This window comes from Cervus elaphus, chromosome 21 (genome assembly GCF_910594005.1).
Source record: "Cervus elaphus chromosome 21, mCerEla1.1, whole genome shotgun sequence".
Lineage (NCBI taxonomy): Eukaryota > Metazoa > Chordata > Mammalia > Artiodactyla > Cervidae > Cervus > Cervus elaphus.
In genome coordinates this window covers 14331411-14355495 of record NC_057835.1, presented here as the reverse complement: position 1 = coordinate 14355495, position 24085 = coordinate 14331411, and the positions used below count along the sequence as shown (strand labels likewise).

The 24085-nt window shown below is 41.9% G+C and overlaps 1 protein-coding gene across 4 annotated transcripts in view; it reads right to left on the bottom strand.

The window, feature by feature from the left end:
• ADCY8 (adenylate cyclase 8) overlaps positions 1-24085 on the bottom strand; it is a 226972-nt gene that overhangs the window by 53065 nt on the left and 149822 nt on the right. For all 4 annotated transcript variants that reach the window (XM_043880380.1, XM_043880381.1, XM_043880382.1 and 1 more), the window contains one exon: positions 16262-16362. In XM_043880380.1, the coding sequence (XP_043736315.1) occupies positions 16262-16362 (101 nt within the window). The remainder of the gene's footprint in view (positions 1-16261; positions 16363-24085) is intronic.

Below are 24085 nucleotides of genomic sequence, written 5' to 3'. Positions count from 1 at the left end.
GGGAGGAAAGATTGGGGAATGTGGGCAAAGTAGCAGAAGAATGGGAGTGACCAGTGTGTAGACTGTCAATTTCCTCTGCATGGTCAACCATCATGAAGGCTGGAAAATGACTTCTCCTATAGTCCAGATATCGTTGTTGGAGGGTTTTTTTTTTTAATGCCTGCACAGTTTTGATTTTATGAATCACCTTGATGGGAAGTCTCTGCAGGAGTTTAAGATAAGAACAGAAGGTCTGTGCAGCAGTGGGTTCCCAGAGGGCTCCACACAGATGGGAAACTTCCCCCCCAGACAGGGTGGAAAAACACTCCCTGACAACACACCATTATTCCTGGGCACCCAGGGGAGGCAAACGACGAAGAAGTCAGGCAGATCACTTTGTCAGGTGCTCCCAGGAGAGAAGGGGCCAATTCCAAGGCTGATGCTGATGCAGCTTAATAATGTGAGGCAGCCGCTGAGAATATTTGTTCCAAATCGAAGGCAGAGGCAGATCAGGCAAGGGGGAGTCTGAAAGCAACTCAGCGGGAGACTCGGACTCTTTGAAGGTCAAGGCTGCCATCTCGGTGGTCTACAGACCTTCGCATGGTGTACCGGCATGGCAGGTTCTCACCGCTGCCTATTTTCTTTCCCCACCTCTCTGTACCCTCTGGGCAATCCTCAAGCACATGCCCTAAACGTTCCTCCTACCTCTGTATTTTCTCACTTTCTGGGGGTGGTGGTGGTGGGGTGCAGGGCAGGGACATCCTGGTCATTCTTCAAGGCTCAGCTTTCTTTGGATTCTTCCAAGACACTTGGCATAAGGCTTGTGCTTGTGCTAAGCTGCTTTGGTTGTCTGACTCTTTGCAACCCCGTGGACTGTAGCCCGCAAGGCTCCTCTGTCCATGGGATTTCCCAGGCAAGAATATCACAGTGGGTTGCCATTTCCTTCTCCAGGGGATCTTTCCAACCCAGAGATGGAACTCATGTCTCTTACATCTCCTGCATTGGCAGGTGGGTTCTTTACCACTAGCGCCACCTGCGAAGCCCTGGCATAAGGCTAAGTACACAGAAAGTGCTCAATAAATACTCACTGACTTGCTTTTTTTCTCTTCTCATCAGCCTCCATAGGCTGTATTCCTATCCACACTTCAGCCCCTCTGCCTGCCCTCCCTGATGCGTCCTTTACAAGAGGAGGAAGGACCAGCCCTACTGGTCCGCATTCATCTGGGGTGTTCAGTGGACCTGGTTCTTCCTAGAGGGCAGAGTTGCTGCTCAAGGTCAGTGTTTATGCAAAGTTCGGATGCTTGTCCTCTCCTCCTTCTAGATCCAGAAGGAGGATGGGATGCTCAGGAAGCTAGAGCCTTAACTTTCCCGGTGGCAAGAGACTTGGTCATCTTCTCCTTTTGGCCAGACCATCTCTTCCTTTAAGCAAGGAAGCTCAGGTCGTCCCAGGAAGTCCTGATGGGCAGGAGGTAAAAGGTAGCTAAGAGCAAAGCCCTGTGTGTTTGAACCAGTAGCTCTGAAACACAGCCAATAACACACCTGGGGCAAGGTAGCAAATTCTTCTGAGCATCTTACTTAAATTTTTTTTCCCAGTAACTTATTTTTATCTGCAAAACCAGGATTTTTAAGTCCACCTCTTAAAGGAGGCTCTGAGGGTAAAATAATAAAGCAATGTAATGCTTAGCACATAATAAGAGCTCAAAAAAAAACCCATTCATTTTCTTTCTCTATTCATGGTAAAAATCAGTAAAAGCATTTTAAAGATCTCTGGGAAGAATATTAATGGCAAGATAGGCTTTCTAAGCAAGCTACTGGTGCTACATAAACATTCCTCTGCAAATCTCTGCAGCAGCTCTTCAGCGTTCATTTATTTCTGCACATGTAAACATTATAACATCAATTGCAATTTTTATCTAATTATAGAGCTACTCAGGCATCAGGGATTCTGAATTTTCTTTTGCATTGTTGATGCACGTGAAAGGCAAGGAAACCTTTCATTTCTGAAATCGAATCTGAAAATGAATGACAAAGAATTTGTAAACAGCTCCATCCAAAACATTTCTAGACCTTAAGTTCTAATTTGCAGTATGTCATTAAAACAGGGTGTGGGCTGGTATCATAACTGGGCATTTGCTGGGGAGACAGGGATCTGGGAAATGAGTGAAAAGCCTATGGTGGCTGGTGGTGCAACAGGAAAACAGAAATGCAGACTGAAAGATGACATTCGTACCACACTTTAGAACTGGCAAAGAGCCCATGAGTCCAGAGGTATATCTGATCCTCGTAGCAACCCCGAGAGGTCAGTATTTGTAGCCTCTTGATTGGGTGGAAATATGACTCAGGAAGGGAAAGGGAGTCAGAATTTATCAAAATGGGTGTGGCTCATTTGATGCTTATAGCAACCCTGGGAAGCTGGCATTATTTTATAGATGAGAAAACAGGCTTCAGAGAGGTCAAGTATAATACATACAGGCAGCCAGTAAGATGCACAGAAAGAATTAAGATCCTGTGCCTCTTTCTTTCCTCTCTATTTTCCCTCTCTTGCTTGCTCCCTCTCTCTTTTCCCTCCTACCTTTTCCCTCTCCCTTTCTCCCCTCCATCCCTCCCTTTCTCTCATTACCATGCATGCAGACTTAGATACACTCTTCTCTAATTACAAAAGGTATCTTCTGGTCTTTCCTCAGTTTCCCCTTCTGGGAGAGGAACAGCTGCAGGCATGCGGAAATTAAAGGAAAGAGCCAGGCAAAGCACTCTCTTTCTTTGCCAGGGTCCATTAATTTTTGCTTTGGGCCTGGGAATTCGCTGTGGTCATATGAGCAAAGATTGGCTCATCTGCTAAAGAGTCCATGACGGAAGAAAGGCAACTGCAAGGCACCTACCATCTGTTCAGTCTCAGAGAATCAATCAGAAATAAAGTGAGTTGGAGAGGAAAAGCGCTCACAGTGAAGACAGGCTGGGCTGTCTGGGCCCACGGGCCACTCAGTTCCCAACATATGTGGGCTGTCTGGTCAGAGCTCAAACTTGGAAGCTGTCTTCACTGTCAGTGTCTTTTCTTCACTGAGCAAGTGAGGTTGGGGTGTTGGCTGGTGTTTCATTTATTTTTTTTTTTATTATTAGAAAGGTTTTTTTTTTTTGGCTATACCCTGCACGGCATATGGGATCTTAGTTCCTGACTAGGGATCGAACTTGCACCCTCTGCATTGGAAGCATGGAGTCTCAAGTACTGGACCACCAGGGAAGACCCTGGCTGGTGTTTTGTTCCTGGCTTCAGCTTGTACCCCAGAGTCAGAGGCTTCATCCAGTCAGCTGCTAGGTGAGGTTCTAGATCTCTTGCCCCTGGAACCCAGGAATTGGGCATGAAGGTGGCTCACCTTCCTTGGTCACCTCTCCTGGGAAGGCCAGCTGGGAAAGATGGGGCACGGTGACCCCTTCTTCTGTCCCAGGTGCAGGTCCTCAGGTCCAGCCTGGGTTCCTCCTTCACCCTCATCCCCCCTACACAGTCAGTCCTGGAAACTGTCAACTCTCTGTCCTAAGTACGGAGCAAGTTCATCCTCTCGGGCTCACTCCTCTTTCACTGTCTGGTCCCTCTTATTTCTCATCTGGAGTTTTGCCAGTGCCTCCCAAACAGTCTTCCCAACTGCAGACCTCATCCTCGCCCATCATCATCCATCCCTTCCAAACACAAACCCAATCACGTCCCTTGTTGGATTAAAATGCTTCCGTGGGGCTTCCTTAGTGGTTCAGCGGTTAAGAATCTGCCTGCCAATGCAAGGACACCAGTTTGATTCCCTGGTCTGGAAAGATCCCATATGCCAAAGGGCAACTAAACCCAGGTGCCACAACTGAAGCCCACGCACCCTAGAGCCCCTCTGCGGTAACAAGAGAAGCCGCAGTAGCAAGTCCGTGAACCGCGACCAAGACCAGCACCTCTAGCCACGACTAGAGAAAGGCCAAGTGCAGCAACAAAGACCCAGACAGCCATTAACAAAGAAATAAAATTTCAAAAAAAAACTAAAAAGAAACGCTTCAGTGACGTCTTCTCTGCTGACCAGTCACATTACTCTGCAAGGCTTACACATCCCTCACCTCCAGAACCCACATTCCAGCTCTCTCCCTGCCCCTCTTGGCCTCCGTCTCATGTCTCTGTCATGACTGGGGAGAGACCTTCAGGCAGTGGTTCAGGTGTCAGCGTCCCCTCTGGGAAAGCTGCCCTGATCCCCCCACCTCACCGCACGCTTGTGCTATCATGAGTTATTGCATTCCGCTACAGTTGTTCAACTCACGGGCTTTCCCCCAAGTAGACTGTCAGCTTTATGATGCCAGGGACCACATCTCTAGTGTCCGGCATGGACCGGCACACAGTAAGTGCTCGAAGGATGTTTGTGGGGAACGTCAACGCCCTGTGCTCCAGGGCGGGAGGGAGCACACACCAGAGGGAGCACACATCAGCTGTGACCACACCCACGTCCTCCCTGGAAGGAGAGAGGAGGGGAGTCCAGGGGGTTTGGGTAAACCTGACAGGACCCCACAAACACACACAGCTCACCACCCTGAGGCCAATCCTTTCCCTGTGATCCTAGACCCCACATGGCTCTTCGGTAGTCAGGAGACCCATTCTCCTATGGCAGTACCAGGGGGTACCCCATCCTGATTTATTCATTGCCGTTTTTGTTGTTGTTCAGTCGCTCACTCGTGTCTGACTCTGCGAACCCATGGACTGCAGCACACCAGGCCTTCCTGTCCATCACCAACTCTCTCTAGAACTTCCTCAAACTCATGTCCATCGAGTCAGTGATGTCATCTAACCATCTCATCTTCTGTCGTCCCCTTCTCCTCCCACCTTCAATCTTTCCCAGCATCAGGGTCTTTTCCAATGAGTCAGCTCTTCCCATCAGGTGGTCAAAGTACTGGAGCTTCAGTTTCAGCATCAGCCCTTCCACTGAATAGTCAGGACTGATTTCCTTTAGGGTTGACTTGTTGGGTCTCCTTGCAATCCAAGGGACTCTCAAGAGTCTTCTCCAACACCACGGTTCAAAAGCATCAATTCTTCGGTGCTCAGTTTTCTTTATAGTCCAACTCTCACGTCCATACATGACTACTGGAAAAACCATAGCTTTGACTAGATGGACCTTTGTTGCCAAAGTAATATCTCTGCTTTTTAATACGCTATCTAGGTTGGTCATAGCTTTTCTCCAAAGGAGCAAGCGTCTTTTAATTTCATGGCTGCAGTTATCATCTGCAGTGATTTGGGAGCCCAAGAAAATAAAGTCTGTCACTGTTTCCATTGTTTCCCCATCTATTTGCTATGAAGCAATAGGATCGGATGCCATAATCTTCACTTTCTGAATGTTGAGTTTTAAGCCAGCTTTTTCACTCTCCTCTTTCAGTTTCATCAAGAGGCTCTTTAGTTCTTCTTCACTTTCTGCCATAAGGGTGGTGTCATCTGCATATCTGAGGTTATTGATACTATTATCACTATAATATCATTGCCATAGCACATACAAATTTACATATGTAGGCTATACCTATCTACATATATATCTACATACACAGCATATAAGTAGCTACATTTATAGCATATACATCTAGACATATGCATATACTTTATATTTCTTTATGTCCTTCCACTAGATGATAAGGCTCAGAAGGGAAGGGTTTTTTATTGCTGTTGTTTTGTCTCTCTCTCTCTCTTTTTTTTTTTGCATTTTCTGTTCAGTGATGTAACCTCCTCATCTAGAACATACCTAGCTCACAATAGGGAAGGGTTCCCCAGCTCCATGTGGAAGAGGTACATGGGCCTTGCTTCTCTCTCTCTCCCTCATTTAAAACATTTTTTTTTTTAAATTACAAAATGAATCATAAATACAGAAAACCACATAAGTAGAGCTTAATTAGCTATTTGAAAGTGTCTGCCTTCGTAATGGCCACTCAGTTCATGAAACAGCACTTTGCAGGGCATTTCAAAAGTGCATCCATGTCTCCTGTTCCAGTCATGATCCTCTCTCCCACTCCTTGTTAATCACTTCCTATTTCTTTATAATTTTAGCATCCAGTTTTAGACACTACAGTTCTGTCTTGCCCATTTTTTGCTAAATTTTATGTATCTTGTAAGTCTTTATAAAAAATCTACAGGTTCTCTCTTTACCTCTTTCCTTGCAATTTATTAATTAAGGAGTATACGCCTTTGACATTACTTTGCCAACAAAGGTCCATCTAGTCAAGGCTATGGTTTTTCCAGTGGTCATGTATGGATGTGAAAGTTGGACTATAAAGAAAGCTGAGCACCAAAGAATTGATGCTTTTGAACTGTGGTGTTGGAGAAGACTCTTGAGAGTCCCTTGGACTGCAAGGAGATCCAACCAGTCCATCCTAAAGGAGATCAGTCCTGGGTGTTCATTGGAAGGACTGATGTTGAAGCTGAAACTCCAATGGCCACCTGATGCGAAGAGCTGACTCATTGGAAAAGAGCCTGGTGCTGGGAAAGATTGAGGGCAGGAGGAAAAGGGGAACGACAGAGGATGAGATGGTTGGATGGTATCACTGACTCGATGGACATGGGTTTGGGTAGACTCCGGGAATTGATGATGGACAGGGAGGCCTGGCGTGCTGCGGTTCATGGGGTCGCAAACAGTCGGACACGACTGAGTGACTGAACTGACCTGAACTGATATGCCTTTGGCGCTTCCCTCAGAGACAAAGAATCTACCTGCAATACAAGGGATGTGAGTGGGGAAGATCTCCTGGAGAAAGAAATGGTAACTCATTCCCGTATTCTTACCTGGGAAATCCCATGGACAGAGGAGCCTGGCAGGCTACAGCCCATGGGGTTGCAAAGAGTCAGACACAAGTTAGCCACTATACAACAAAAACAAAATGTGCCTTTGATCTCACTATCTGGATTTTAATTTTTTAAAGTTTAATTTATTGAATATAGTTGACTCAGTGACTCAGTTTGAATCACTTTGAAGAATGTGTATATATATATATACACACATACATATATATATACATTCTTTTATATTCTTTTCCACTATGGTTTATCACAGGCATTGAATATAGTTCCCTGTGCCATACAGTAGGACCTTGTTGTTTATTCTGGATTTTACTTTTGTAAATTCATCCAGTATCTTCTGTCTCCTATGATTCGTGCAATTTAAGAAACCAGTTCAAAGGCCTGGCCAGACTTAGGTTTGATCCCTTTGATGAGACTATCAGCTTGTGTTCTTCTATCAGGAGATAGACTTGCTTGTCTTTTCTGTGTTGTCAACTACTAAATCAATTAATTCATTGAAAGTTGGAAAATGGTGATATTTTAATTCTGTAATTCCTTTAAATTGTATCAGCTTGAATAATTTTATGAGTTTCCACTCACCTGATCTTGCAGTTCATGCAGGAAAGACAGAAAATAAAATTGTTTCTTTTCTCCTTTTCAGTGGTTTCCAATGTATGTGTGTGTTAGTTCCTCAGTCATGTTCCACACCTTGTGACCCTATGGACTGTAGGCCTCTAGGCTCCTTGTCCATGGAATTCTCCAAGCAAGAATTCTGGAGTGGGTCGCCATGCATTTCTCCAGGGGATCTTCCCGACCCAAGGATCGAACCCGGGTTTCGCATTGCAGGTGGTTTCCTTACCACTGGGCCACCAGGGAAGCCTAAGTATTACAAGTCAGTTCCCCACCATCCACCAAAAGTTATCAACCCTTAAAAATGTCGTTATAAACTCAAAAGTTTAAAATATTTGCTGATATTTGATTGACTCTTTTAACAGTTATCCACACCACAGCTCTAATTATTCCATTTTGGGACAGTAGAAGCTTCTTCAGTGTGGCTTCTGAGTTCTTTAGAGGTGACTATCAAGCACGATGACTTTGTTGCATTCTAGAAGGACAAGAGGTTTCAGCCTTATCCTGCATGTTTCCTGTCCCAGCTCTAGCATCATACATATCTCCAATATTAAAAAACAACAGCTGTGATAAGTTACTTCAAGTTCACAATCTGGCCCCTAATTATGCTTATACCCACTGGGTTGGATATGCTTTCTAGGACTTCCCATACTTATAGCTCCAATCCAGGATACCATCTTCTTTTTGGGTGTCATGTCTTCTTAAGCTCTTCTTGCTGTGAAAGTTTCTCATACTTTCTTTGTTTTAAATGACCTCAACTGTTGGGAGAAGTACTGGTCAGGTATTCTATAGAATGTCTTTTCAACTGCAGTATGTCTGATGTTTCCTCATGATTAGATGATGGGTTTTGGGAAGGAAGACCAGAGTTCATATGTATTCTCATTTGGCCATCTAATGCGAAGAGCTCATTCATTGGAAAAGACCCTGATACTGGGAAAGATTGAAAGCAAAAGGAGAAGGGGGCAACAGAGAATGAGATGGTTAGAAAGCATCACTGACTCAATGGACACGAATTTGAGTATACTCCAAGAGTCAGTCAAGGACAGGGGAGCCTGATGTGCTGGAGTCCTTGGGGTTGCAGAGTTGGATACAACTTCGCATCTGAACAACTCATCACAGCTCATCAACATGGCTTATCCCTGTTGAGTTTAACCATTATCACCTGACTCAGGTACACTCCCCTATTTTTCCTCCATCCACACTGTCCTCCTTGGCAGGGAGTCACTTTCAGTGTAGCCCCACTTTGAGTAGAGGAGATAATTGCACCTCATCAAAGACACAGTATCTACATAAATTATTTGGACTTTTCCCCATGGGAAATTTATTTGCTCTTCATCTTTTCTTTATTCACTCAACCATTTATTTAAATCAGTATGAACCCATGGATATTTATTTTACATTATGGGTTATTGTTGTTGTTCAGCCACCCAGTTGTGTCCAACTCTTTGCAACCCCATGGATGGCAGCATGCCAGGCCTCTCTGTCCCTCACCATCTCCTGAAATTTGCCCCAAGTTCACATCCATTGCATCAGTGATGCCATCCAGTCACCTCATCCTCTGATGCCCTCTTCTCCTTCTGTCCTCAATCTTTGGGTAATAACCCAATACTATTTTATGTATTTTCTGGCTCAAGTTGTTCCAACTCTGGTTCTTGGGAGCTTTTCCTATGTCCCTTTGATATATTTCCATCACTGTGTGTTTTAATACTACCTAATTTTCTGGCCCTAAATGATGTCCCAGGCTCATCTTATATATTTACTACTCCAGACTTAGAATCAGCAGCTCTCCAAGGAGTCTGGTTCCTTGTACTGGATATCGATATTAGAAATCAGAATCAGGGTTGTGCCTATCGCTTGATGTGCTATCACTGCTGAGACATCATTGCTGCTGGACATTCTCTGCTGACAGAGCAAGGACATTGGGAATGGCAATCCACTCCTGGAGAATCAGACAGAGGAGCCTGGAGGGCTACAGTCCATGGGGTTGCAAAGAATCGGACACGACTGAAGCGACTTAGCAGGCCTTCTAATATGTGTCTATAAATATATCTGCGCTTATGTAGACATCCTATATCCAACTGCATCTATGAGCTCAGTCGCTCAGTAGGGTCAGACTCTCTGTGGCCCCGTGGACTGTAGCCCACCAGGCTCCTCTGTCCATTGAATTTTCCAAGCAAGGACACGAGTGGGTTGCCATTTCCTACTCCAGGGCATCTTTCTGACCCAGGGATTGATTGAACGTGTCTCTTAAATCTCCTGCATTGGCAGGTGAATTTTTTTACCACTAGTGCCATGTGGGATGCCCCAAAGGCACATATACTCTAGTGAGCTTAACAAATACACGCTAATGTCTCCAACTTTAAGCCTTTACCATGTGGATCATTCTAGCTTTTTCTCCTTGTCTGTAACCTTCTGGACCAACACTGAGAAACCTGACTCCCACAATCACCCATCCATTAGCTTACAGTGCCAAATAAACTGTGGCTCAAGTTGTTCACACATATGTCCATGAGATTCACCTTTATCAGCTGAAGTACAGTGCTATGGCACAGTTCTTTTTATGCTTAGTTCTAGAGCCCATGAATCCCCAAAACTACTTAGGAAACCCCCTAAGCTACTTAAGAAAACCCCATCTTTTCTCCCCACCCCCTTCAGTAAGGTTGTTTCACACTTTTATTACAGGTATAATCTTTTATCGTAGTCTTATTTCATCATGGGGTCCCCTGAACTCCTAAATAATTTTTAAAAAGTTGTATACATTAAGGTCGTTCTTTGGGCTGTAAAGTTTATGGGATTTGACAAATGCATAGTGTCATATATACACCATTACAGCATATTAGTGAATAGTGTCACCACCCTAAAAACATCTCCTGGGCTTCACCTATGCAATAATGCTCTTATCCTCCCTTCCTTTGCATGTTGTCTGATTTTAAATGAGCATTTTATATGATTTCACTTTGTTTCCTTTCTTAGTGTATCAATTTTATTTGTTTATTTATTTATTTATTTTTTAGTATCTGGTCTAGAGTTTACAACGGTTTTAGTATCTGGTCTAGAGTCCTTCAAACTGGACTTCCCTGGTGGCTCAGTGGTAAAGAATCTGCCTGCTAATTCAGGAGACACAGGTTTGATCCCTGGGTTGGGAAGATTCCCTGAGAAAGGAAATGACAACCCACTCCAGCATTCTCCCCTGGGAAATCCCATGGACAGAGGACTCTCGTGGGCTACAGTCCATGGGGTCACAGAGTCGGACACGGCTTAGTGACTAAACACCACCACCAGCAACAACTTTCAAATTGCACTGCAGCACTTCATATGTAACGCTGGTACCTTAAGGCATCCCCAGTTCCTCCCTCACAGGCCTTATCGTGCTGCTGTTGTTCATCTCACTCATCTATGTCTATGACCACTAAATACATCGTTAATATTGTCACTTTAAACAGTTATCTTTTAGATCAATTAAGAATAAGAAAAAAAATTTAACTTCATCTTTTCTGAGGCTCTTCCTTTCTCTGTGTAGATCAAATTTCTGACCTACATCATTTTCCTTTTGTTTGAAAAACTTTTCTTTTTTCTTTTAAAAAAAGCTTTAAAAAATATTTCTTGCAGGGAAGGTCATACAGAAATGCACTTTTTATTTGTCTGATAAAATCTTCAGTTCTCTTTCGCTTTTGAAACATGCAGAATTCTAGATGGGTGACTTTTTCCTTCAACACTTTAAGCATTTCATTTTTCATTCTCTTCATGCTTTCATGGTTTCAGACAAGAAGTATGGTGTATTTCTTCCTGTTCCTCCGTAGGTAAGTAGTAACTCCCCTACCCTCACCACTCCAGTCTTCTGTGAAGATTTTTTCTTTGTCTTTCGTTTTTTGCTATTTGAATATGACATACTTAAGTGTGCTACTTACTTATCTGGTTATTTATTTATTGTGTTTATCCTGTCTAGTGTTCTCTGAGGTTCCTGGTTCTGTGATTTGGTATCTGTCGTTAACTTAAGAAAATCTTCAGCCATTATTACTTCAAAGATTTTTCCTGCTCAGATCTCCTTTCATCTCTTTCTGGCATTCTGATGATGCATAAGTTACACTTTTTGGAATTGTCCCAAAGTTCTTGGATGCTTTGATCTTTATTATTTTTTTCATTTCATTTTTCTCTTTGCATTGCAATTTGGGAAGTTTCTGCTGACCTATATTCAAGCTCACTGGTTCTTTCCTTGACCTTGTTGAATCTATTGATGAGACCATCAGAGACATTCATTATTTCTGTTATGGTGTTTTTGAGTTCTAGTGTGTTTCTTTTTGACTTTTTCTTAGAACTTCCATCGTTTCTTGAACCATGTCTACTTTTCCCAGTTGAACCCTTGGTATGTAGTAACAGCTATTTCAAGTTCTCATGCTGATAATTTCAACAAACTCTGTCATACCTGAGTCTGGTTCTGATGATTGCTTTGTCTCTTCTTCCTTTTTTGGTATGCCTTGTAATTTTCTGTTGAAAACTGGTCATATCATATCAGGTTATAGAAACTGAGGTGAACAGACCTTCACTCTGAGGATTCATTAATGTATTAATCAGGCTAAGGGGTGGGCTATGCTGAGTACTGTATCTATAGGTACCAGTGGCTCCAGATTCTTCTTGTTTCCTTGTCTTTGTCTCTTCTCTTGAACTGAGCTCCCCTAAGTATTCACTAGGCTTCCCTGGTGGCTCAGACGGTAAAGAATTTGCCTGCAGTGCAGGAGACCCGGGCTTGATCCCTGGGTTGGCAAGAGCCCCTGAGGAAGGTAATGGCAACCTGTCAAGAAGCATTTAACAGGAGGCTTCCTGTGTGCTGTTTTGGATCTGTCAGGAATCCTCTGTTCCTTATTAATTCCTGAATATTCAGGAATTAAGAGGAGGGGCAAGCCCTTCCCCGGGGCTGAGGAATCCAGGCATCTCCTTTGTTAATTTTTCAATACGGTGATAAGTACCCTCTTCCTTCTTATGAACCATACGGTAAAAAGTGATCGGTAAAAAGTGATCGTTTACAACCCTCTCTCTTTAATATGAATCGCCTTATGTTTTCTAAGTCTGGAATTTTAATCTTTATCTTTGCTGAGAATAACTACCTTGTAAGATAGTATATATGCCCACACCATGTTGATTAAAACACTTTTGCTCCATCAGAGCTTGGGTCCCTGTGTCTTTCTTTCTTTCTTCCTCTCTCTCTCTGTCTATTTCTGGCTGATTCCCTGGAGCGTGAAAGCCGGCTGCGTAACCCGGGGAATATTAGCCTCTTTCCTTCTTTCACTCTCTCATCATTGATTCCGGACCACCAGGTTCCGGTCCAATAAAGGACCAACAGCAACCCACTCCAGTATTCTTGCTTGGAGAATCCCACTTATCAGAAAGAGCCTGGGTCTTGCAGTTCTTTCAGTCATGTCCTCGAATAATATACTGGATTCTTGATGGTGATAAGGTGTGGGGGATAGGGCTCTGCCAATCATTTAAATCTCCTTTTTTACTTTAAAAATATTCTTCCTTTCCACCTTCTATTTCTCTTAAGGCATTATGTGCTGCATTTATGTGGCTTATGTTTCCTCACATTAAATCTTCATTCCTGAAATGTACCTTTCTTTTATTTCCTTTTTGAGCACTCATCCCAAATTTCTAAGTTGTTTCTAATTCCGATTTAGGTTGTTACAGGCTGCTTTGAATCACATTAAGGGTTTCAGCTGGTAGGTTAAAATTTTGGTATCTGTTGTAAGCATGTCTTTTGGAGTGTCATTGCCAATAAGGATATCAATCTATTTTTACTTTATTATTGAAGTATAGCTGATTTACAACATTGTGTTAATTATTGCTGTAGAGAAAAGTGCTAATATACTTTTAATTCTTTTTCTTATAATAGCTTCGTATAAGATTGCCACCAATACATTCTGTTGCTAATTTTTGTGTAATTAGCAAAATTTGTGCAGAACAAAAATTAGTAACAAAATGTATTGGTGGCAATCCCATACGAAGCTATTACAAGAAAAAAAGAGAATTTATAAAGAAGTATGGGTTGGAATAGTTGTTGTTGTTGTTGTTGTTTTTTAAACTCCATAGAGTTTTCTTGTCTTTAAAAAAAGATTTATTTTATTTTGTCTGTGCTGGGTCTTTGGTGCTGCATGCAGCCTTCCTCTGGTTGCAGTGAGCAGGGTCTATTGTTTTCATGGCAGCGGCTTCTCTTGTAGAGGATCACAGGCTTCGGGTGCATGAGCTTCAGTTGTTGTAGCATGCGGGCTCAGTGGTTGTGGCTCGTGGGTTCTAGAGTATAGGCTCAGTAGTTGTGGCGCACAGGTTTCGTTGCTCCATTATGTGGGATCTTCCTGGACTGGGGATCAGACCTGTGTCCCTTGCATTGCAAGGTGGATTCCTAACCACTGAGCCACCGGGGAAGCCCCCACAGAGCGTCCTTTAATGCTTTCATATAGCATTCAAAACTTGATGGCTAGATTCCTTTTCAATTTTTAATTGGATCATCCCTTTTCTTCTTCACTATAACCCTTACTGTGAGTAATTTTGATCCTATTCACACAGGGCCCTGTCCTGGGAGGGGGATTTGGTTGATCAGTTTTAGGAGCTCACAGGGTCTGATGATTGTAGCTCTTTGAACCTTAACTATAAATCTTCATGCTCACCTGATGTTGGATTGGGCAAACCCTTTCCCACTTTCAGTTGCTTTTGTGCTTTGGTCCAAGGCACTTTCCAGTGGACATCTGTTGGCAATACTGGGACTCTTCTCTTCCTGGATCTGACAGATATCTGCTTGTTTCTTTCCAATTCCTTCCACAGATACTGATATCATACCAGTCTTGGGGCTCTTGGGAGACTGTCATTCCCATTTTGAAATTTATGGGTCTATCACATTAATTCTGTTTGTTGCAAATACGGTCCTTGAGGTTTTTGGTTTTGCTATCTAGTTGCTCAGATTCTGAGAAATTCAGAAACATATAATTTCAGAGATGTATCACCATTTTCCCGGAATCCCCTTTCTCCTTTGTTGTTGTTCCATCGCTAAGTCATGTCCGACTCTTTGTGACCCCATGGACTGCAGCACACTAGGCTCCTCTGCCCTCTACTATCTCCTGGAATTTGCTCAAATTCATATCCATTGAGTCAGTGATGCCATCTAACCATCTCATCCTCCACTGCCCCCCTTCCCTTTTGCCTTCAATCTTTCCCAGCATCTGTGTCTTTTCCAATGAGTTGACTCTTCACATCAAGTGGTCAAAGATGATTCAGCTTCAGCATCAGTCATTCCAATGAATATTCAGGGTTTATTTCCTTGAGGACTGACTGGTTTGATTCTTTCTCCTTATATCCTTGCTAATCAGGAAAAGGTCAAGCATTGCCATGCCCTCGAGTCGAACATCTTTCTTTCACAGAATTGTGCTATAACAGTCCTCAAAAACCTTCAGGGTCTCCTTCTTACTTCCAGATTCAATTATAAAATTCCTTAACATAGCATGCTGACATTGAACTCCTGCTGGTTACCTCCCTATCCAGCCATGGCCCCCACCAAATCCTTGTACAAATGCTTTACAAATGCTCTAGAGTCTTCCACTTACTCACTGTGTTACAGACACGAGGTTTTTCACATCCCTGGGCTTTTTCCTGCACTGTTTTCTAAACTGGGAACACCCTTCCACTCTTTTTCCCTCATCCTGCTCAGCTCAAAACATCAACCCTTCTGCCAACTTTCTTTAAACCACCTAGGCAGGATGAATCACTGATTTTGGCATAAACCAATTAAGTAATTAAAAGCACAGACTGTCTCTGTTAATCCAGCTCCATCACCATATGGATGGGGATTAGAATGCTGCCTCACTTATTGGTTATTTTTGAAGCTTTATTGAGACAATCTGTGTGAAGGGTTTAGCACATAATAGATGCTCAGTAACTGGAAGCCATTATTAAAATCTCTCTCTCTCACTAAATTATGTCTTAGGAGATGCAGACTTCCTCCTGCAAAATGATACCATCCCGAGGGGCCGGCGAGTTGCATTGCCTGTATTAGACATTCAACTAATATTTGTTGATGTTATTTTTAACCATGCAACAGGGGGAAATTCCTGGCAAGTTTAGGGGGAAGGGAATTTATCTGAAAAAACAGGCAAGTGCTACCTTCCCGTACAGGAGACAGCAAAAAACATGGCCATTGGATGAATCTAGAACTAAATTCAAATGCTGGCTCTTGCACCTGTAACCTGTATGATGCAAGTCTGTGTCTAATAGAGTGTTAAGATCTCCAGGCTGTGCAATCTGGTTTGAATCTAGGCTGTAACATTTTTTAACTGTGAGATGTTAGGCAACTCTATTCACTACCCTGAGCCTCAGTTTTCTCCTTTTTAAGTGGGGATAATAATAGTACTTACCCCATAGGGTTGTCATGAGAATTAAATGTGTTGGTATATGTAAAGAATTTGGATCAGGGAATGGCCACATATATTTGATTGCAGTATTATGAGAGTGCCAATTTTGCTGACCCTGAAAGCTAGGATACTCTATCTATGAACAATAAAGATGCAGTTAACAAAGGGACCCATTGATGGTGATGGAGGGATTTATACTTACTTTCTGCATTCATGGGTGCCATGTCAAATACGAGGGAACCCTATGTTGATTTTTGTTGTTGTTTCTATTGAGATTGGGAAAAAGCTCTTGCCTTGGGAGAGTAATGAGGTTATTATGCAGAGTTATACAACCAAAACAGACCCTGCTATCATCAAATATTTGGCTATGAATCTGAGATCCTGTTATTTCAAATTCCGATCCCTTGAAAAGGTCAGTGGCTGGCTCCAGGTGAGGGCCCATCAGCTCTCAGAGACATTTCATCTGATAACTCAGTCCTTTTATATTTACCTTGAAGAAGGAAGCAAGCTTTGTATTGCCGTGATAAATAGAAGAACGATAAATGCACAGACCAAGTTTGATTTGAATACTTCATCCCTCATTTGAGAATACTGTAATTAAAAAAAAAGGGAGAATGAATTACATTGCAGCAGCGTTGGTCTCTTGGAAAAGTTAAGTTTTTACCAGTGTTTGGAGTCAGGGGGAAACATCAAGAAAAGATAAGGCATTTATATATATATATATGTGTGTATATATATATACACATATATATATTTGACATTAAGAGTCATCCATATGTTAATAAATCTTTGCGGGCATTACCTCCATCCCTCCCACCAGCCTTCCAGTGAGAGCCCAGGGGTGAATATGATTTCCTTTATAGCAAAAGGGAACCAATTTCCTTTATAGCAAAAGGGAATGGGAGAGGGACTTTGCATGAGTTTATAAATCAGTTCTCTTCCTTCCTCTGAACTCACATCATCTGAACAAAACAGAAGAGCACACATCCATATACGTAGCAAATCAAATTCACATGGACTTTCTTCATGAGTAAACGTTAAGTCATTTAAGGATCTTGCTCTTGGGGACAAAAGGAAATTTTTGACCATAGAGTCCTTCTGCCTCCCTTTTTCATGAAAACTATTGAAAAATAAAATCATGGAGTCTTAGAATAGAAAATGGCCAAGAAAATCTCCAGCAAGGGCAGTCCTTTCATTTTGTACAAGAGAAACCAAGACTGATGGACCAATATGCTTGATTGTCCTTCTGTTGTCTGCTCGAGGTGGCCCTGGGGAATGGTGCTAACTTTATTTTGATTATCCAGAGTACTCAGTAATTTCATTGTCCACCCTTAAAAGCTTCTGGAAGGTCAGCACTGAACGTGTATATACTTGTCTTAGTCCTGCCTAGTTTCCTGAACTGTCTTTGAGTCACTAAACTGAGGAATAATCCAATTCCTTCAGAAGGAAGAAAGGATTTTTTAAAACTGAAAAAGATCTTAAAGTTAGCCTACAACCAAGTCCCTCTTTTTCTCTTAATGCCAGAGAGGTCTAGTAACTCACCATAGCCCACATAGCACACAACATTTTGAGGAGTGGGAACAGAAAGCTAAGTCTGACTGCAATGTCTTTGATTCCCAATTTGAATTTCACCATGATTTTATGAAGGAAGCCAGTAAATAGAGTTCTCATGTTCTATGTCCCTAATACCAAAAGAAGACTTGCTTGGGTCAATGAAATAGTAAAATCAGTCCAACTTGTTGTTGGGAGTCCAATCCCTGGTAGCATGATTTTTACTCTCTTGCCTACTCCTTGGTGTGGTCTGGGTTTTAGACTGAACTTGCTGCTCAGTGTCATGGCTGTGATTTGGAGAGTGGAAATGACCTGCAGTTAGTGAACTCCATGGTGCAGGCACCAACGCAGCTCAGAAACTGCACATTCATTGCTGTCAGAGGGCAATGTTTTTTCTACTCACTGGTGCTGAGTCCAGTGCCTGTTTGCTGACAACCTGCTCCATACCTAGAGGTGAACATGTCCCTGAAAAATCACGAAGCACCTTCACTCTTGATAAAATGATAGAAAATTCATGTTACTGACAGTTTTCCAGAGCACTGCCTAAGAAAGGGCACCATCAGAGAGACCCACACATACCCACTTCAAAATAAGAGCTAGTCACAAAGCAGTTAATTCAAAGAATGATAAATGTCTGAATTCTTTCTAACAACCAATTGCACAAGACCTAATTATTCTTTGTTGACTGATTTCAAACCAACTTGGTTACATAGATTTGATAATGCGATTTTAAAAACAATGATAATAATTTTTCTTGTATATAATCCCCCATAATGGCAGAAAGCAGAGGAACTAAAGAGCCTCTTGATGAAGTTGAAAGAGGTGAGTGAAAAAGCTGGCTTAAAACTCAACATTCAAAAAATTAAGATCATGGCATCCGGTCCCATCACTTCATGGCAAATAAGTGGGGAAAAAATGGAAACAGTGACAAAATTTATCTTCTTGGGCTCCAAAATCACTGTGGACAATGACTGCAGCCATTAAATTAAGACTCTTGCTCCTTGGAAGAAAAGCTATGGCAAACCTAGACAGCATATTAAAAAGCAGAGACATCACTTTGCTGACAAAGTCCATATAGTCAAAGTTATGGTTTTTCCAGTAGTCATGTACAGTTGAGAGAGTTGGGCCATAAAGAAGGCTGAGTGCCGAAGAATTGATGCTTTCAAACTAGTGCTAAAGAAGACTCCTGAGAATTCCTTGGACTGCAAGGAAATCAAGCCAGTCAATCTTAAAGGAAACCAACCCTTGACTATTCATTGGAAGGACTGATGCTGAAGCTGGAGCTCCAATACTTTGGCCACCTGATGTGAAGAGCTGACTCACTGAAAAAGACCCTGATGCTGGGAAGATCGGGGGCAGGAAGAGAAGAGGGCAGCAGAGGATGAGATAGTTGGATGGCATCACTGACTCAGTGAACATGATTTTGAGCAAGCTCATTTTCTTCAAATGGCAAGTTGGTTGGTGATAAAGTAGGAGGACTTACTTGGCCCCCAAAGCCTCCACCCTGTCAGTGTTTCACAGTGAACAAAGCCAATTCCTTTCAACCTCAGTTTTCTTATCTGTCAAATGGGGAAATGAATATAATTCATAGGTTTTGCAAAGCTGTTCCATTTTACTGTATTTTGTTATGCTAGAATTTAATAATAACTGCTATCATTTTCATGTTTGAGCTCCAGTGCTTAGCACAGGTCACAGAAAGGAAGAAACTTATAAGATTTGTGAAGATGAGACCAATTAAGTATAAAATATTGGTTTCATAATGGAGTGCATTGTTACTTTGGAAATGCAAAGGAGACAGAACTGTGGAAAGAACATCCCTAATTGGCTTAGAATGAGAGGGTGCTGAGACTGAGTGGTGATTCATTTCACTTCCTCTTGACTTGTGAAGATCTGAAGGCTCTGGTTCACAGCTATATTAAGTTACACGTATTCTCCTTCCTGCCATAGTTAGACTCTTTATCTTGCCTCTTCTCTGTCCTCACTTGGCCCCATTTACTCCTTTATGTCTTAGTGGTGAGCATGGCGTAATTTAGAGCTTGACTACCAGGGTTTGAATCCAAGCTTCAACACTTAGGAGCAACGTAACCTTGGACAAATTTACCAAGTTTTCCATGTCACAGTTTCCTCACCCAGAAAAAGGGGACAGTAATAAAAGCTATCTTGGGTGGGTTGCTGGGAGGATGAAATGAGTCAATTTACATAAGGTGCTTATAGTCGTGGATATAGCACATGGTAACCTTATATAATTATTTACTATAATCAATGAATTATACATATTTTATTGCTATACAGTAAGTCCCCTACATATAAATGAGTTCCTTTCCAAGAGTGTGTAAGTCCAGTTTGCTCGTAAGTCCAACAAAGTTAATCTAGGTAAGTAACATAATCGCTCTATGGTATTATACTGTAATAAGCTTATAGTACTTTTCACAAAAATAGCATATGTAAAAAGCAAACAAACACAGAAAATAAAGAATGCATTTTCAATCTTCAGTACCTTGGAAAGTACAACATTTGGCATACAGGGGCTGGCATCGAGTGAACAGACAAGAAGAGTTACTGATGGAGGAGACAGAGGAGGTGGGAGATGGCAGGGCTGAAGGGTCGTCAGCAGTAGGAGGCAGAGGGCAAGCTGCAAGTTCACTCCCACCTAACACTGAAGAACACACGCTTGCATCTTTGAAAGTTCTCAGCATAAACACTCGTATGTAAGGGACTTACTGTATTTGTTACATTTTCTTGCAAGTGTTGCTTTCTAGAATACTGTCTTCGATTTTTCTGTACATAACTGTACCTTGCACTCAATAGGGCGCCCCAAAATGTTGCTGACTGATGGGTCCATCATGTTAGAAAGGATTCTTCTAATGGGAATTACAATCTCCTATGTGATCTTTTGTCTTAGGAAAAGACTTTGTCCTTATTCCTTCCTTTGCCTCCTAAAAGATCCTTCACCAAACAGGTAGAATTGTCCTTTCTCCGTGGACCTTTGGAAAAAGTGTCCTTGGAAATGACCACTGGGCCCTTATAATTCACCAAGTCCTTGATGTATAAGAGGACTTGGCCATTGCATACATTAAAAATGAGGAACTTGAGAATCAGAGATGGGAAAGAACAGGTCAAAGTCAATCAAGTGGTTGGTGGCAAAGTTCAGACAATAAGACACATCTCCTGGCTCCTAGTGGAGTTTTTGCTCTACTACACCATTGTCTTTGGACAGGAAATGGCCTGAAGACAGTAACTGAGCTAACTGTGGATGAGATTAATACCCATTAAAAAGGCCATAATACTTGGAACAAATTACAAATGCTTCCTTTGAGAGCTTAGATTAGAATTTTGATTATAGGTAGCCCTTTGTATCCAGGGGTTCCACACCAGCAGATTCAAACAACCACAAATCAAAAATATTCGTGAAAAAAAAAATTCCAGAAAGTTTCCCAAAGCAAAACCTGAAGTTGCTACTCACTGGTAATTATTTACATAGTATTTACACTGTATCTGCAACTATTAACATAGCATTGAATTGTACGCAAATTAGAGATGATTTGAAGTATATGAGAGGATGCGTGTAGATTATGTGCAAATACTACATCATTGTATGATCTTGGTATCTATGGTCCTGGAATCAATGCCCTGCTGATAGAAAGGAACAACTACTATTATTTTTCAATGTGTAGGGTTTTGGTTGATTCAGGAAAGGGTCAGTTCAGAAAAGAGCCAAAATCTAGTATAACAAATTGAATAATAATGAGTAGGCAATAGGCAATGTGCTTCTTGTGGATGATCTCATTTAATTATCATATCAACATTTTTAAGAAGATTGTATTTATCATATCCCCATTTTGCAGATAATGAAACTGAAAATTAGAATTATTGAGTAACACAAGCAGGACCTCACAGATTGTAAAGAGGGACTCTAGACTGTTTGACCCCAAAGTTCAAGGTCTCATCGGCCATATTATGTCGGGAAAGAAAGAAAGTGAAGTCGCTCAGTCGTGTCTGACTCTTTGCGACCCCTTGGACTGTAGCCCACCAGGCTCCTCCATATGGAATTTTCTAGGCAAGAGTACTGAAGTGGGTTGCCATTTCCTTCTCCAGGGGATCTTCCCGACCCAGGGATCAAACCTGGGTCTCCCACATTGCGGGCAGACACTTTACCATCTGAGCCGCCAGGGAAGTCCATTCTATGTCAGGGAAGTGTGTAATTTCCTCGGTTCTGTCTCATCACAACAAAAATCTGAAGCGATGGACCAGCATCACAGCCCTTGGACAGACCATGTCACAATCGCAGCTCTTGGACAGACGGTGTCACAGCTCTCAGGCAGATCAGAGTTACAGCTCCATGTTACAGCTCAGTTTTATTTAGAAAATAAAGGAAAATACATCCTTGAGGCGTGAGGGCATGCCAATCCAAAAGATGAGGAGAAAAGAGAGCAAGCGAGAGAGAGCGAGCGAGAGAGACACCCCTGGACCCTTGGCTCCTCTTTTTACACATTTCTTCTCCTCCCCTGGGTCTGCCCTATGTAAATTGGGCTAGCCAGGAATGCTGTTTGTTCTACCTGAGGTCCCTACTCCAGTCCTCGGACCATCCTTTGTTCTATTTTCGGGGGCTTTTCCCTTCCTTGTCTTTTAGCCACCACCATTCTGGACTCTTTTTTCCTATTCTAACTACTTAACATTTATCTGCTGAGATTTTGCTGTTTTTAAGATAAAATCATCTTCACAAGGCGAACGATCATATTTCAGTGATGTGGTTTACAATACAAAGAAAGAAAACGTGTTAAAAATTTGAGTCTATGTAAATCTTCATTAGAATGAAAGTGAAGCATGATCTGGGCAAAGAATGGACCTTAAAACACTTCATGAATCAGTCTAATACATTGGCACTGCTGCATTTTCATGATTAATTTATGGATCCTCATCACAAAGCAAAGCAAAATAAAGAACCTTTTTCCTAAGGCCTAAATAGGTGAATGAATAACAGGGAAGAAAATAAAAGATACAGTGGATTTTATTAAATGCAACAGAATAAGAGGGACCACCAACTTTCAAATAGTTAAAAAAATGTTTTAAAAATGAAAATTTCCTACTTGATTTGATTAGGTTGGAACTTGGGTTCCCTTCCAAGGACGTAGAGCAGGAAGAACTTGTGTTCCATTTTGTTCATTGTCTGTGGATGTTGGCCCTGCATTCTCTTGAAAGACATGTTCATAAATGAACTCAGAGCCATCAGGACCTATGACTTCCTAGGTCTTTCATAAGGAAGCTTGGAACTGAAGTGTGCTCACACAAGGAAAAGCCCGTTCTATATTCTTCATCTATAGAGATATGACTAGGGAAGTTAGCTTACAAAGGTGATGGACAGAGTTTCTAGTTTTTTATGTTTCTTTGCCTGAGACAGGCCTGGGAAATCATCCTAGGTGGGTCAGAGGGAAATCACCCCACTCTGCTAGATTCTCTAATTTGTTGTTGTAGTTGCTGTTCAGTTGCTAAGTTGTGTTTGACTCTTTGCAACCCCATGGACTGCAGGACACCACACTTCCCTGTCCTCTACTATCTCCCAGAGTTTGCTCAAACTCATGTCCACTGAGTTGGTGATATCATCCAACCATCTCATTCTCTGTTGCCTCCTTCTCCTTCTCTTCCTGCCCCAAATCTTGCCCAGAATTAGAGTCTTTCCAATGAGTTGGCTCTTTGCATCAGTTGGCCAAAGTATCGGAGCTTCAGATTCAGCATCAGTCCTTCTAGTGAATACTCAGGGTTGATTTTCTTTAGGATTGACTGGTTTGATCTCCTTGCTGTTGAAGGGACTCTCAAGAGTCTTCTCCAGCACCACAGTTCAGAAGCATCAAATCTTCAGCATTTAACCTTCTTTATGGCCCAACTCTCTCATTTGTACATGACTACTGGAAAAAACACACCTTTGGCTATACAGACCTTGGTCTGAAAAGCGATGTCTCTGCTTTTTAACATGCCATCTATGTTTGTCATAGCATTTATTCCAAGGAGCAATTTTGACTATGAGCTAAAACGTACTTACTAAATTCTTACATCTCTACAAGTTGTAGAGGACACTTCAGACCAAAGCAATAATCTAGCCCAAACCACAATTATTTTTGTCTTTTTTTTCATGTATTTATTTGGATTGAAAAATTTTATAGGTGGAGTGGGGATTTTACTTGTCACCTTGATCTAACTTTAATGAATGCTGATTTCACTTGGTAAAACCTCAGAAATGAGCCATTAACTCCTACTGGAACATTTCCAGTGATGAAGAAGTCAGTCCCTCAGTTGACAGCCCATTCCATCTTTGGATAAATCTAATTTGAAGAATGATAGTTTTCTAGCACATCTCTCACTAATATAAGTTAATATGTTAAGAATCTCAACTGAGACAATCTACTCATTTTGCATGAGTGAACTAAAGAATGTAACCTCCATTCTATTGTTGGATCCATGCATTGTGAGACCTGGCACTGACTAGAGCACTCTTAAATTAGATCATTTGGGTGAAAGACATAATTACAGTAAAAACCAAGAAACTAATTTTCAGTCTTCATATTTTGAAATAGACTCTATTTCCTATCTTGGTGTCTAACCAAAATATTACCAGGAGGTAATTCTATGAGGGACAGGTGTATCTGAGGAATGTCTCACTGGTATACTTCTTCCTAAGAGATCTGACCTTCAAACACAGGTGGTCTCATCTTTAACAAAGTCACAAGGAATCATGCTAATGCGTATTTAAGACGGACAGCTTCAGAAG